The sequence below is a fragment of the Lipophrys pholis genome (assembly GCF_963383615.2).
Source record: "Lipophrys pholis genome assembly, chromosome: 21".
Classification (NCBI taxonomy): Eukaryota; Metazoa; Chordata; class Actinopteri; order Blenniiformes; family Blenniidae; genus Lipophrys; species Lipophrys pholis.
Genome location: NC_137649.1, coordinates 7,331,065 through 7,345,562, shown reverse-complemented (window position 1 = coordinate 7,345,562; position 14,498 = coordinate 7,331,065). Strand labels below are relative to the sequence as shown.

Below are 14,498 nucleotides of genomic sequence, written 5' to 3'. Positions count from 1 at the left end.
AGCAGAGGAGAAAATAAGAAGAGTGATGGAGGCAATGAGGGAGGGGAAGTGGCAAATAAAAGACAGCGATAGAGCAAACATAAATAGAAACAGAGACAGGCAAAGGAACATGGGGATGGACAGGAGTCGGGAAAGAGAAATAAAGGTGTAAACAAAGGTAATGGTTCTCAGTTTCAACATATGAAGTGCCCTTTGGTGAACCCATTCCCTGTCAGGCCTGCGGTGGCGGTGATGTACGACAACCAACTGATCACTGCTGGACTCCTGAGCTGATGACCTCTCTCCTGCGAAGCTCTCAGTTCCCCCACTAGAACCCAATTTAGCTCTTCAGTCTCACCGCGGTCACCCAAATAAAGGAAAAGGCCATCCAGCCACAATCACAAGGAAGAAGCAAAGGACGGAGGAAGGACAGCGATAGACTGCTGCGCAGGGAGGTCGAATACGGGCTGTTATAAATATTTAGCAAGAAGCTAAAACTGAGCTTGTTTTGTAATGTGATGATTTTAGTCATTGGAGTATTTTAAAACACTGAAGAAATGTGGCTATCCAAAATCATTGGTTTATATGTGTCGGTCCATTATTAGATTTCTTTTTGTGTATATGAACTGATACTCAAACTTTCTATTATTCTCTCAATCAGAGGTGTCAAACATAAGGCCCGTGGGCCAAAACCGGCCCGCAAAAAGCTTCATTTAAACTGGCTTCATTTTGAGATTGTACACATTTTTGCAAGTGATTGTTGTGAAAATATTGAGATTTTTCATTATGTATACTCTGCACCACCACAACAACAACAACAAAAAAACCAGTCCCGCCAATTTAAGATAAAATTGGCCCCTGAGTTAAAATGTGTGTTGACATCCCTGCTCTAATCATCTAGTCTGGTCTTGTTGAACATGGTGACACCCACAGCCTGAGCATGAGCTGTGTTGAGGATTTTCATTTCATTGAATATGAAATGTGTCTCCTCATTAGTCAAGAAGTGGCTCCTTGTCCGCTGCCTGCTGCTGCAAGTCATGTTTGCTGTCACGAGTCTACATTTTGTTTCCCACAAACACGTGCACATGAACAATGAACAAAATGAACTAGATTATCAGGGATACCTGTACAAAGACATTGGAGTATTGGGTATGTCGATGTGTGGATGTCATTTCTCATAATCAGATGACAGTAATCGCTTGAATAATCAGACAATATCAGAAATGTATAATGACTGGATTTTTAATGTGAATGTAAACAGGCTCATTATGTGTCCCTGGACTGATTTGTGGAACAAGAACCATCTTAAAAATGATTCACGACACAGAGATACATACATTACTCTTAAAATATGTTAAAAAAAAAAAAAGCCATCATTTTCATGAACTCGTTAATTATTTAACTAATAAATTTCTGATGTAACATTGGCTAATAAGCATTTATCTGGAATGGCAATAAAAACTATTGCAGTCACAATAATTGCATGTTTTTGTCATCATGCCCGTACTGTGACTCCTGGTGATACCGTGCACGCTCTGCACCAATGCATTGACTTCCCCAGAAAAAGAAGCCGTCTTTTTGAGTCCATACGCAGAAATTCTTCACGTTCCCAGTTTCACAGTGAGAGCAACGGCACCTCTCAGCAGGGTATCACCACGCAAACATGAGAACGAGAGGAGACGACTGCAAAACCCTGCAAGTGTGACACCGTGAGAGTACGGGAACTACCGGGGCTCTTCAATTATTTATAAGCAAAGATGGTCTGTTTATCAAACTGACGCCTGGAGCGTCCGCCATCATTAGACTCAAACAATGGTGGCCGTCACTGAACGGTGCTGATGCGAGATGTGAGTAACGCACAGACAGCTTCCAAAAAAAAAAAGAGAAGTGGGTTCGTTTGTGCATCACATCAGAAGTAGATAGCATTTTAGCGTCAGATGCAATAGACTGTAAATAATCATTACCTGTTTATTAAAGAGTTATTAACACTTTATTAGAAAATATATTCTACATGAAATACAAGATTGACGCACATTATTCTAATAGTGCTTTGTAGGTGCATTAGATTGTGTTGTAAAGTGCTTTTTTTCAGTGTGTTAGAAAGTCTTTTCTGCCTGATACGTTGTGATTAATCTCGGCCGCAGCACAGTGGTACACCGTGGCTTCACAGGAGGAGGACCTGGACTCTGGGCCGTGGTGTTTCTGTGTGGAGTTTTTAATGCTTTCTCAGTCGTTTAATCTTTTTTTCAACTGTCTTTATAGTCAAAAGATGTTGACTGTTGACTCGCAATTTGCAACGGGTGTGAATGGATTAGTGGTCTTTCCAGGACGTACCTGGGGTGTTTTGCTGTTACTCCTTTAATGTCTTCATACGTGCTGTGCACTTATTTCAAATTCTCATTTTCATTAATTGTATTTTTGTTATGTGATCTAAACTTAAGCATATGGACGTGGAAAATTGTTCTTAAACTTCACATTGTCTTTAAAATATTACAATTTTAAATGTCTCGCTTTCTCAATTTGGTAGTTTTGGCAGTTAGATCACAATCATCTTCTGTTTTATGAAGAGTTGCTGGGCTGGTGATGTTATGTGTTTGACACAGAATAAACTACACCTTTCAACAAGAAAGAGGTAACCCCTCTTCTTCATCTTCTTCATCATCATCATCCACAACCAAGCATGAAAAAAGACAAAGTGTAAACCAGCAACGTGAAGATTAATTAAACTACATCACTGTACAAAACTGTTGTTTGTTTTTTTTTACTTCATCTGAACCACAGCCACAACTCAAGTGTGTGGTATTTTCTAGTCTCTATAGCAGTTGGTTTGCATTGTAAATGAGATCCTCTCAATGATCGATGACACAGTGGTGTGTTGATACTATAGTATGTCACACTAACACAACCTGCAGAAACATGTGAGGTCAAATTATTATTTTTTTTTTTGGAGTGCGCTTCCAATAGTGCACTGCAGTTTTGATATTGTCCATTGCCTTATTTTCACTGAACCTGTCTCGTCTGCCGTGGTCCAACTCCTTAGAGAAACAACTATTTCTGTTCGGCCTGATGTTTGACTTTGTTCGCCTCGTGCTTGTCTTCCTCTCACTTCACACTAAACGGATCTCGTGTGGTGAGCTTGTGCGATCACCAGGGCTGAGTGCAACCTCTGACAGGTGCATGTGAACCAACATCTTTTTGCGTTGACTCGAACTGTTTCAAATCGCCACGATGTGCTGCATGGGGAGGCATTCATTCTCAATGGGATGAGCAATATAATGTTATAACCACATTTTTTTCATGCACAAGTACTGATTTACTCAGAAATAAGATTGAGGGAAGCTGTGAAGCTGGACAAACGGCACGTGAAGGTGAGGCACAGCCATTAGGCCACAGGTTGACTCATAAACCGAGGTGTAACAGTTTCCTGCAGGAGTGGGACACTTTGTCAGAGCAAGGAAACAGTAGTGAAGAACAAAACATGGGAGATCTGAAAATGGGCTCTGTGGGGAGTGTAAGATGTGGGGTATGGCAGGACACAGTGGGCAGGAAACGAGGAGGTGTCGAGTTGTAATGGGGCAGCAGCAGATGCTCCAGTTTCCTTGACAGAAATGGAGGTCAAGTGCAGCTTTATGTGAAAGGAAACACAGAGAGAGGCGCACACTTAAAGAGAAAGACGGAGGAGAAGAGGCCGCATGATGAGTTTAAGTAGTGATAAGGGACGCAGCGTTTGAGAACACAGCATAGCGAGCTGTCTAACTACAGCTAATAAGGAGAGGAAAAGACAGTGAGGTGTCTCCTTCCATGATGGAGAGAATGAGATAAATTTATGAGGAGCCTAAGAGCACGAATAAGAGTAAGTGATAGGGAGGGATGAAAATATAAACATATGTTAACTTGGGAAGGAACACAGATGGTAATGTGGTGGCTTGAGCTGACGAGCACTAATGGATAGAAAGAGTACGCAGGGAGAACACATGATGATCCAAAATAGTACGTCTGGGAATGCGTGCCTCACCGATTTCAGGAGAAAATTAGTAATAAATATATAGTAGGAACGCAACTATTATTCTTGGGACATCAGATGAAAAATAACCGCTGTGCAGGAGTATCACAACTCACACTGGATTTCCTCTGGGCCCAGGTAATGATTTTTTTTTCTCAGAGTGGAATATGCAGTAGAATAATGTGGAAATGCATACATCACCACGTGTGTTTTGTGGTGGGAGCTGCCGGGAGAACGCAAAGCAAAAGCAGCAACAGGGAAGGGTTTTCAAGCTTTGTTATGAAGAGAATGGAAATAAGCGACAGAGAGGACTGGGATTTGAACTGATGCGGCTCGTTTAATTGCCAAACAGAACTCGGCGCACACCACACTGAGCAAACAACAGACTTCAAAGTCAATAAATCCGACATCATGAGCCTGATTCCACGAGCACGCCGGCTACAACTGTAGTGAGCGGAAAAAAGACGAGTGCAAACATGTTAACATACACAAAAGTAAACTGAATAGCACTGAATCTGGCAAGTGTGTCTAATGAAATATAAACGGTGGGACTGGGTTTGAATTAAAAGTACAAATTCAACAACGTATTAACCCACACTTTTAGTACGCTATAGTTATTATCACAATAACTCTTGAAAAAATTTCCACTTGATACAAACTGCTGTAGTAAAGAGTACTGACAGGAACAAGAGGGAGAGATCATATTTCTCTTGTATCTGTTTCTCTTCATTGGTTTCCTGTGAAAATCTAAAGCAGAATTCCAAATAAGTTCTTCAACAACCAGGCTAATCAGAGTGAATTAGGACCAGATCTACTAAGGGTGTGTGAGTATAAAACAGGTACAAAAAGTGATATTGTGCACACACATGTGGAAGCTAATTTTTATGACATTTTTTGTGCTATATCCTTTCATACTTTACATTTGTTGGAGCTCCATAAAATCACTTGATGGCAGGCAAAAGCAAACAAACAGAAACAATGGCACTTAAACAGGGCCTCATACATGCAAACCCCTCATTGGTGGAATCCTCCACTTTGCAGTGATGCCTCAGCCTTGCTCAGGTTTTTCTCACTTAAGCTGCTATATGTTTAGACCGGGAAACTTTCTTTAATACATTGACTGTCTCTCGTTGATTCACCCCCCCCCCCCCCCCCCCCCAATATATTCAGACATTACTGCTTGTTACACACAATTAGAGTTAACGTCTCTCACCTGTAGACCGTTGTCCGATGCCAACTTGTTTATGAGTCGTTGTGTGTCTGTTCCATCCTGAATCTGGATCCGCTGGCAGTTTTTTTTCATTGTATTTGAACCCTATATGAATAATACTGAATTGAATCACACTCGGCTTACCTGACTTAGGGTGAGAGGGAACTGACACCATTCTCTGATGTTAATTGGTGAAGAGCAAGATACACCCTGGACAGGTCGCTGCACAGAAACAGTCAAACTCGATCCTTTTGACTTCAGTGCAATCCCACTGAATACCTTTGTTTGAGGCATTTTCAACTAAGATCTCTTTTTATTCCATTCTCAAATGGCTCTTTTTTGTAAAGCACATGGAGAGTTTTTAGCTCAAATTAGTTCAATAGAGAGTGAATCATGCCAATGATGTGGAGGGGTACGAGGTATACAAGTCTGTACCTCCTGTGTTGCAAATCAAATTTAAAAGAGCTTATGTAAGTACTCAATTAACGGATCTTTATCCACATTTGTGGTAGCAACATTTTCACTTCTGGGTATTAAAAAATATATAAAAAGTCAATTGGTCATCTGTTCTTTAAGGGGAAGCATGCAGGTGATGGCTGTTGCACACGGCCAGGATAGCTGCTCCACCTCCTTCACTCTGATCGCTGAAGAGCCGCAAGGAAACAGGACATGGAAATGTGTAATTCTGCCCAGGTGTGCCTCTGTGTGCCTGCGAGTGAGAGACGCCCTGCGATGTGCAACTGCATATAAAGAGGTATATAAAAAGAGTTAGTCTCTGCTCCCCTGAGGTGTCGTTTGTGTATGTTCACGTACACGTAAGTATGTGAGCCGCATGCAGATCTCAGCCCGGTGACCCGTGGGCCAACACGCTTCATATTCCTCCACGAGCCGCTCTGTCTCTTGACCAATGTGGAAAGGCAGCAAGAAGTACAGCATCGAAGCCTTCAGGCCTCTACAACAAAATATTGTTTTGCTCAGCAGGCAGGCCTGAGGCTGTTAAATCAAGCATCATCATAAGCATTTGCCCTGCACTGCACTTAAGAGCTCTCCGCAACAACAGCCGGCGTTATCACCTGAAGGAATGGGATTGCAATGAGCGAACACGTCTGCCGCTCATTTATTTAGTGGTTTCACCTCATGTAACCATAGATGTGCCACCAAAACATCCTTTTTAAATTTATTGATTTTGATGACACGCCGTTTAATCATCCATCTGTAAGGAGTAGAACATTTGGTTTAAAAACAGAAATTACATCATGAAGCAGACATTTTTCAGACATGCTGTGAATTCAAGTCTGAATTCAAGTCCTAACGACAAACAGCCAAAACGGCAATTGACTCCCTTTTTTCATCCCCGTCTCTGCTCCTCAGATAACTGAAGCACATGCTTTCTAACATTTATGACTCTCAGCCTCTTTACCCCCAGCTGTGATACGCTTGCATGAAAGCCCTCCTTTCTCACATTTTGATAGGCTCGCCTGTCACTTAATTGGGGGTTTTCCTCGAGAGCTGGCTTTAAAGGTTTGTTCCCCATTATCAGTCCTAATGGGAAAATGAGGAGCATTACACTGATATGTTCCACCCCAGCGCTGGAGGTTTATTGTGTAGTCTGTAAATAACACAGTTGGGTGTGTGTACTTTACAGCCTCTGACTGTGTGGTCTCTTTATCTTTTTTTTTGTTTTGTTTTTTACAGAATAATCTGCATCTTTGGTGTGATGATGCAATCATAAAAATGTACTTTCTGATCTTTCAGGACGTGTCTTACATACCTTTCCAACAATGGAAAAGCATTGTGTTTCTAAAGAAAACCCCTTTTTTTATGTATCCTACCAGCAGCCCAGTTAGACAGACATCTGTCAACCACTTCCTTCCCTCCAAAATTACTCCAGTGCATTCACCATGGAGGGAACAAGATGTTCCCATCTTTCGTCACTTCAAACTCTTCACTATGTGATTATATGGATTGTCGCAAATTCATCCAAGCCTTCAAGTCCTCCCCCCACCCCCACCCCCACCCTTTCCTAGACAGCTGGTTGCATTGTATCATCTCAATGTCTTGCCTCACAGCTTCTACAAACCTTTTTTTGGCAACTACAAGCAGCCCAGCCAGCCAAGAAAGGCTTTTGTCGACTCCTTCGCAGCCTGTATTAATATTTACCAGGCTATGAAACCCAGGCAGATGTCAACCATGAGGCGATTGCCTGGTAGTGAGCCCACTCTTGTTCTGGATTAAAGCGTAATCCAACCAGCCAGATTTGTTGTGTTAAATCATTTCGTTGAATGGCGGGGGGGGATCCCGGCGTCTCATGCTTGCGTTCAGCCAGAAAAATCCTGAACAGCCCAAATGAAGGCAAAAACCAAAGCAATAAAACATCAATGACATTTCTGGTTTGACACCAAGAGTAAATATGCACATAGCAGCCATTTCATATTTAGATTTCTGTACATATAGTCAGTGTCTTTCTTTTCTTTTTAAAAACATTTTCTACAAAAGTACTTTGGTTTCCTTCATGTTCTTGTATTGATGTCAACCTGCCTCTTATGGACACAATGTGACATCATGAAATTTGCTTTATGGAAGAAGTCCCAATGTGCCTAAAACATAAGATCAATCCTACTCATTATAAAAACGTTTTCCATGTTTGTACTTGTGCTGTACAACAAACTGCTTTATTTGTAGGGATCGTAAAAATTATTGCAGTCATACATAAAATATTCAGTGAGTTTATATAGAGCTATTAAAAATATTTGAGAAACGGCACCAAATGTGGCTTTGGGCTTGAGCCTCATTTTCAGCACTGGACAGCTCCCCAGGCATGTTTGATATTCTTTCATCCATCTTCCATATCGCTTTGTTCAACTTTAGAGCACAGGGTGCTGGAGCCAATCCCTGCTGACTACGTGCAAAGGCAGGATACATCCTGGAGAGGATGACAGTTTTTCACAGAGCAAACACAGAGGCAGACCACCACACAAACTCACATTTAAGGTGTTCAGAAACTACAAAATAATTGTATGTGCACGCTTGTGGAATGAGGGAGGAAACTGAAACCAACACATGCAAAAGGAAAACATGCAAACTTCTGGACATGGATGTCTCAAGTAATTCTGATTTCAAATTTAAAGGTCTACTCCAAGAATTAGGCTCTGTAACCACAAAATATTGGAATGTACACAAGAAACATGACAACTCTAAGCATCAGACGCCGTGGCTCTTCTAAACTGAGCGACTGGTACCCAACATTAGTTAATAGCTTATTTCCTATGATGCAATTCATTCTTGCTATCTCTTCCTTCTGTTATCTACTTTCAAATGCAAACTTTCAACATGCAAGAGAACTTACAAAGCCTGATTAAATACAGCTATTTCTGCTTTAATCAGGTTTTATCTGTTAAATATTTAGATAGCTGGATAGTAAAGCAAAATCTGGTGCTTAAATCGTCCCTTGTTGGTGAGAAGTTGAATTTTGCTTGTGAGGTAGCACAACAATCTGCCTGTTCCGAAACATTTCATACAGTTGTCAGATACTAAAAGGAAAGAAGGAGACTAGACAATATTTCTATTGGGAATTCCTGAGCGAGACACAAACTTTCAGCCTGGATTTCTTCTTGAAGGCGGGCGGGGGGATGCGGTCCTTTCCCTGTCAAATGCTAATTTGGGCTTACACTGATTAAGCTGTCCATCGTACCACCAGGAGACCTCTGCGTATGTGTGAGCCCGAGTGTGGCAGAGCGTATGTGAGTGGAATCTTCGAAGCTTGAGGAGACCCCATCAGCAGTGCCGGTGATTCACAGGGAGGGGGGAAAACATGAAAGGGCTGCAGGATGCCAGTGACATAGCAGGATTATAGATGAGAGAGAAATCCTCTCCGTTCCGTCAACAATTAACAAGTAGATAAGTGCAAAACAAACTCAGCGATTCTGTCATTCGCCCAGTCCTCAGGTTGGATGGAGAGAAAGAGACGGCAGCTAATTGAATGTAGAATCGAAACTGGAACTGAGTAATGAGACATGATGAGGCTGCATTTTTGACTCCTGTCAGCACTTCAGCTTGTTTTACCGTATTAATGAAGGCAAAACATTTCACAGACTGATACCGTAGCATCTTGCCTGCGAACGAGCTTGACAGCTACTCTGAATCCAGTCATGGAAGAACATCATTGATACACCCATGAAATAATCAAAATCATCATTTCAAAGATTTGTCTCATGAATCCCATCAATGAACGTGTCCACTTCCTCCCATAATGCAGTGCAGCAGGATAGCATATGCTACCTATGGGCAGAGTGGCCTCTTACAGTGTCTAATAATCTCCATATCAACCGTTGGCCCTGTGGGTCTCAGGCTGTGAACTCTCACTAAGCTGACAAGAGCAGCTTTTGACCCTCAGCTCCAAACCAGCAGCCAGGCGAATCATGTCCAAAGGGAGAAAGTGGCCTGACAACGATCCCGCGCCCAAGGCCCCGCGCTGTCACAACATACACACCAACACATTGTGTTTCCTTGAGTTCCTTCCCGGCAACATTCATTGCTCTATTTCTTACTTCACAATGTATTTTTTGTTAATATTTTCTTTTGCTCCTTTAAAATTGAAGTTTAATGTTGAGAACTAAATTTGGTGAGAAGTATAAAACTTAAGTTTGATATTTAACAGTCGTCCGCCGGGGGGTAATGGGAGCAGTTACTAGGCAACCAGTGAAGACGACAAGAAGAAATCTATTAGTGAGGTGGGGTTGGGGGGGGGGCTGTCCAGGGTGTAGCCTGCCTACAACTATGGTTGGCTGGGATCTGCTTTAGCCATTCACAACGCTGAGTGAGAAACAGCACAAAAGAAGATGGATGAATGAATGACATTAGTCTGGTATCAATATTTCTGATATCAATTGATTTTTTTCTTCACTTTAGAATACATCATTTTGTTCTGTGCTTCCCACAGTTTTGAAGAGTTTTGAAAACTAAATCTCCTGCCATATTCAGATGTGTCATGATGACAAATAATTCTGATGGGATGAATGAAAGAAGAATAAGAAGCAGCCAATGAGTACGATTTAGCGGCAACTTGTCGTCGAGATGCACAATACAACGAACAGACTATTTCAGCTGCCTCCCCTTTTTCCCACCCGCCGCTGAGAACAAACAGCAGCCACAAAACATAAACAACCTTTATCTCCCCAAAAAGCCTATTTACTGTATAAATCTGAAATGCAAATTCAAAGTGACAAAGACACAAAAAAGACACCGGTCACAAAAAATACAAATAGTTTTTCACCGGGTGATATATTCTCCTGTGAAATGTAAACGAGAATTAACAAAAAAACAAACAAAGAAAAGTCCTTCCACGCCAGTTTAGTGTCTCCCAGAATGAGATGATAACTTACATCCATGAAATGGTCATCTATAGGACAAACACAGATATTAAATAAGTGTATACTTTATTTGTACCACATAAAATAAGGGGAGCAGAATGAGGTGAATCGCACAGTTCAGCATTAACATGGATTGTAAAAGGAGCTGCTATAACGCATGCATACATTTATTTTCACCCGGTGTAGTTATGACAAGCAAAGCAAAAAAACCTGGTAATGTTGTTTTTTTTTAACACTAACACAAAATAGAAGTGAAACCACAAAAGTAGGATTGTTTTTTTGTGTGTTTTGTTTTTAAGGAGGCCAATATTTGAATCAAATGTGGGCCCAAGTTAATAATCCAGTTTGAAGACAAACCGTTTTATTCACTTAAAGTACTTGACAAATGGATGAAAAAGTTAAATACTCGTCCCCCTGTTATACGTGCCTGATCCTAAATATATTGTTACATATGTAGTTCAGGGAATCTAAGTTATTGTACTATTTCAGAAGAACGATGTTCTAAAAGAAGACATGGAGATTTGCATAGTGTATTCACTTTTTTTTCTCAAACATCTTGCACATTGGACCTTTAAAGGTCACCTTAAGCCAAGCCAGACATGGAACATGCATATAACACAATAACCCGCAAACATGTAAATGTGGAAGACCGCTCCAAAGTATTGTTTACATGTGTGTTTCTTCTGCATTGGCACATTGTCTGCTGCCGCCAAACAATAAACTCTACACTCAATACACTCCCCTGTGATTAATGAGGATGAAAACTGTCAGATAGGTAAAGACTAAATGTGCATATCACGTCTTTTAACTGCATGTTTAACAAAAAAAAGAGAAATAAGTGATGTCATGATGCCGTCTGTCCAAAGATGCATTCAGGGAAGCAATATGCATGTATGCTGTCTCTGTATGACAAACCTGAGAACAATAATCCACTGAACCTTATTGTCAGCCAATGCAGCTGCTGAAAATTAACTCTACACATTTTATTCAATAATCTCGAAATGATATAGGAAAAGGATTTTCTCATTCTGGGAAAAACCCATCTAACAAAGAATGCACCGACACACTGAATTTAACTTCAGCTATAAGTGAAGCTGCTGCTTTTGGGCACATATAGGGAGATGAACACAGGTGAGATTATATTTCCATGGCCTGTACATAATTTTTCCCCTAAAGAAGTAGTCTAAACATTATAAATAGTGATGTTTTTAAAAAAAATTGTTGATGAGTCAAAGGTTGTTGTAAAACACAGGAACATAATCAGTGGTCAATCTCGATATGTAGACTAAAATCCTGAACGTCTCGGTTAAAATCGTTTGACCTGGTCAGCTCACATCTTTTCCACGCTGGCACGCAGTCCCTTCAGATCAGCCGTCATGCGTTACTTTCTTTTTTATTTTCTCCCCATTAAATGCCAGGCACTGCGTCTGTCTGCACCAGAAAACAACTCGCTGCTCCAGAGGCAACCTATAAGTGGAGTAAAAATTAGCTACGCGCACCAGATGCGCGTCTCCACTCGACGGTCTCTACGTGTCACACGGGTTTACGCGCGGAGACGGAACACCTTGAACCCCCCCACCACCCCAACGCATCAGTTTCATGGTGACGGGTTTGAGAACTTAAAGCGTCGCAGAGGAATCGATGACATCATGTCTGTGTGTGTGTGTGTGTGTGTGTGTGTGTGTGTGTGTGTGTGTGTGTGTGTGTGTGTGTGTGTGTGTGTGTGTGTGTGTGTGGCGGGGGGGGGGGGGGGGGGGGGGGGGCGTGAAAACAGATGCTCGTCTGGCCTCTGGTCTGGTCGGAGGATGTGATGCGGGGAGAGAGAGCGAGAGAGAGAGAGAGAGAGAGCGAGAGAGGGTGAATCGAGGCGACCGTGCACTGTGATGTGAACCGACACACACACACGCACACACATTGCACACACACGCACACACACACACACACACACACACGCTTCGGGCTACTACCTGCCCCCTCTTTGAACAAACAGCTCCTATACCCTCCCCACACAAGCGCAATGGCGCACTGTGATGAAACAATCACAGCGGCGCATTTTGCGAGCAGACGCGGACGCGTTTTTTGGGCTGACAAGCTGAAATGCGTCTCCAAATGCGTAAAACGTAGCCGTGTTTGTGCAAATGAACCAAAGTGTAAATGCTGATCTGGGCACCACAACAGCAGACATACACAGAGGAGGAGGAGGAGGAGGGGGATGTAATGGCATCGCAACAGTGGCTGATTTTTACCCCAGTCATGTACACAGGATCGGGTTATACCAGGTGACAGTCAAGAAGAGGTTAGAAGGCTGGCTGACTGGGAAGAGTGAGAGAAGCGCCAGAGACAGACTTTTACTGATTATTTTAAAGGTTAAACTCAAAGTTCCCCTTACCTCCACACTTGTCCCATCTGAAAGATGTGTATAATGCTCTGCCAGACCCAGACAGAGAGTCGGCAGCACCTGTCTCTCTGCAAACTGGCTGTTGCTCTCCGACTGCTCAGTCCCTCCACAGAGCCCAGTCCTCCCCCGGTGTAATCCTGGACAAACCACCTGAAGCTCAGGATCTGGACCAGAACTGACGGCACCAGCACGAAGAACAGGGTCAGGCCAGACCACAGGAAGTTCTGCTTGTGGTAATAGTCGATGGCCAGCCACAGATCGGTCCCCACGTCCCAGAAGAAGACCAGCAGTGCCAGGATGATCCACAGGCAGTCCAGCCAGAGGCGCTCCTCCTGCGGTGGTCGCGCTGCATCTCTCTCCTTCTCCTTCCCCTTCCTCCGGAGGTAATGCAGACAGGCGCTCCGGCATCCCCAGTAGCACGACGAGGTGTTGCAGCAGTGGCAGATGTGGAACGAGCTGCCGTCCCGCGCGTCGTCCTCTCCCGTCCCCACCACCTCGTCCAGGTTGTGCAGCTGGGCGAAACCGGTGACGACCCCGCGACCATCGGATTTCGCTGCCATCTTTCCCTCTGATGTTCCCACCTCCTCCGGCTTCCGGGGTTCGTGACGACACTTCCCTGACACCTGTTTTGCACCCCAAATGTTGGAGCCATCTAAACGCGGGGTGTTGGCGCGTCGCCGCGCCTCAGCCTGTCCCCGGATAACGCACCAGAGGCGCCATAGACGCAGCACATCTTTCCCTTCTTCCCCTCCTCTGCAGAGTGAATCCCACCTGGTTACCGTGCTCTAATCTGCAACTTCCCCACTATTTAATCTGCAACTCATGCATCCAGCTGTGATCTAACAGTTTTTTTTTCATTTAATCTCGTTCCCTGCTGCTCAGGTCGTTTCTTCACTCCGCAGCTCCAGCTGCAAATTGAGTGCCATGAACGGAGCGTCCCTCCGCTGTCCCACACATCCCCCACTTTTCTCTCTCCCTCTCTCTCCCCTTGTCTTTCACAGTCTCTCTTACACACACACACACACACACACACACACACACACACACACACACACACACACACACACACACACACACACACACACACACACACACACACACACACACACACACACACACACACACACACACACAACTTGGTTGCCATCTAGTGTTCCGCTTAAAGCCTTCAAAACATGCTAGGAAGATTATTCAAAATCACTTCAAAATTCTCAAATCTCTCATTTGTTTCGTAAACCTGAAAAATCCAGTCACAGGGCATTTTCTAAGGTAAGAATGAAACAGAAATACAAGCTCAGCTTCTTATGTAAAAGTGGTTTTATTGCTCTATAAAGAGTTTATGGGACTATGCCAGGGTTTATGACATCAGTCTGTCAGTGTAATGAATGTTATCGAACTAAACCATATCCACTGTACTTACAAAACTAAGCCATGCACACCGTATCGATTTTCAAATAGTTGATCTAAATGAGTGGCTCCAGCCTGATCACGCAAAAAAAAAGTGTTGTTGTTTTTTTAGCCGTCTTGCAACCTATTTTT

General features: G+C 43.0%; 1 protein-coding gene across 1 annotated transcript in view; it reads right to left on the bottom strand.

Annotated features, from left to right (window-relative positions):
• Window positions 1-13,910, bottom strand: part of xkr6b (XK, Kell blood group complex subunit-related family, member 6b) — a 54,754-nt gene extending 40,844 nt beyond the window's left edge. The window contains exon 1 of the mRNA XM_080490528.1: window positions 12,951-13,910. Coding sequence (XP_080346654.1) covers window positions 12,951-13,519 — 569 coding nt within the window. The 5' untranslated portion in view covers window positions 13,520-13,910. The remainder of the gene's footprint in view (window positions 1-12,950) is intronic.
• Window positions 13,911-14,498: the final 588 nt, after the last annotated feature.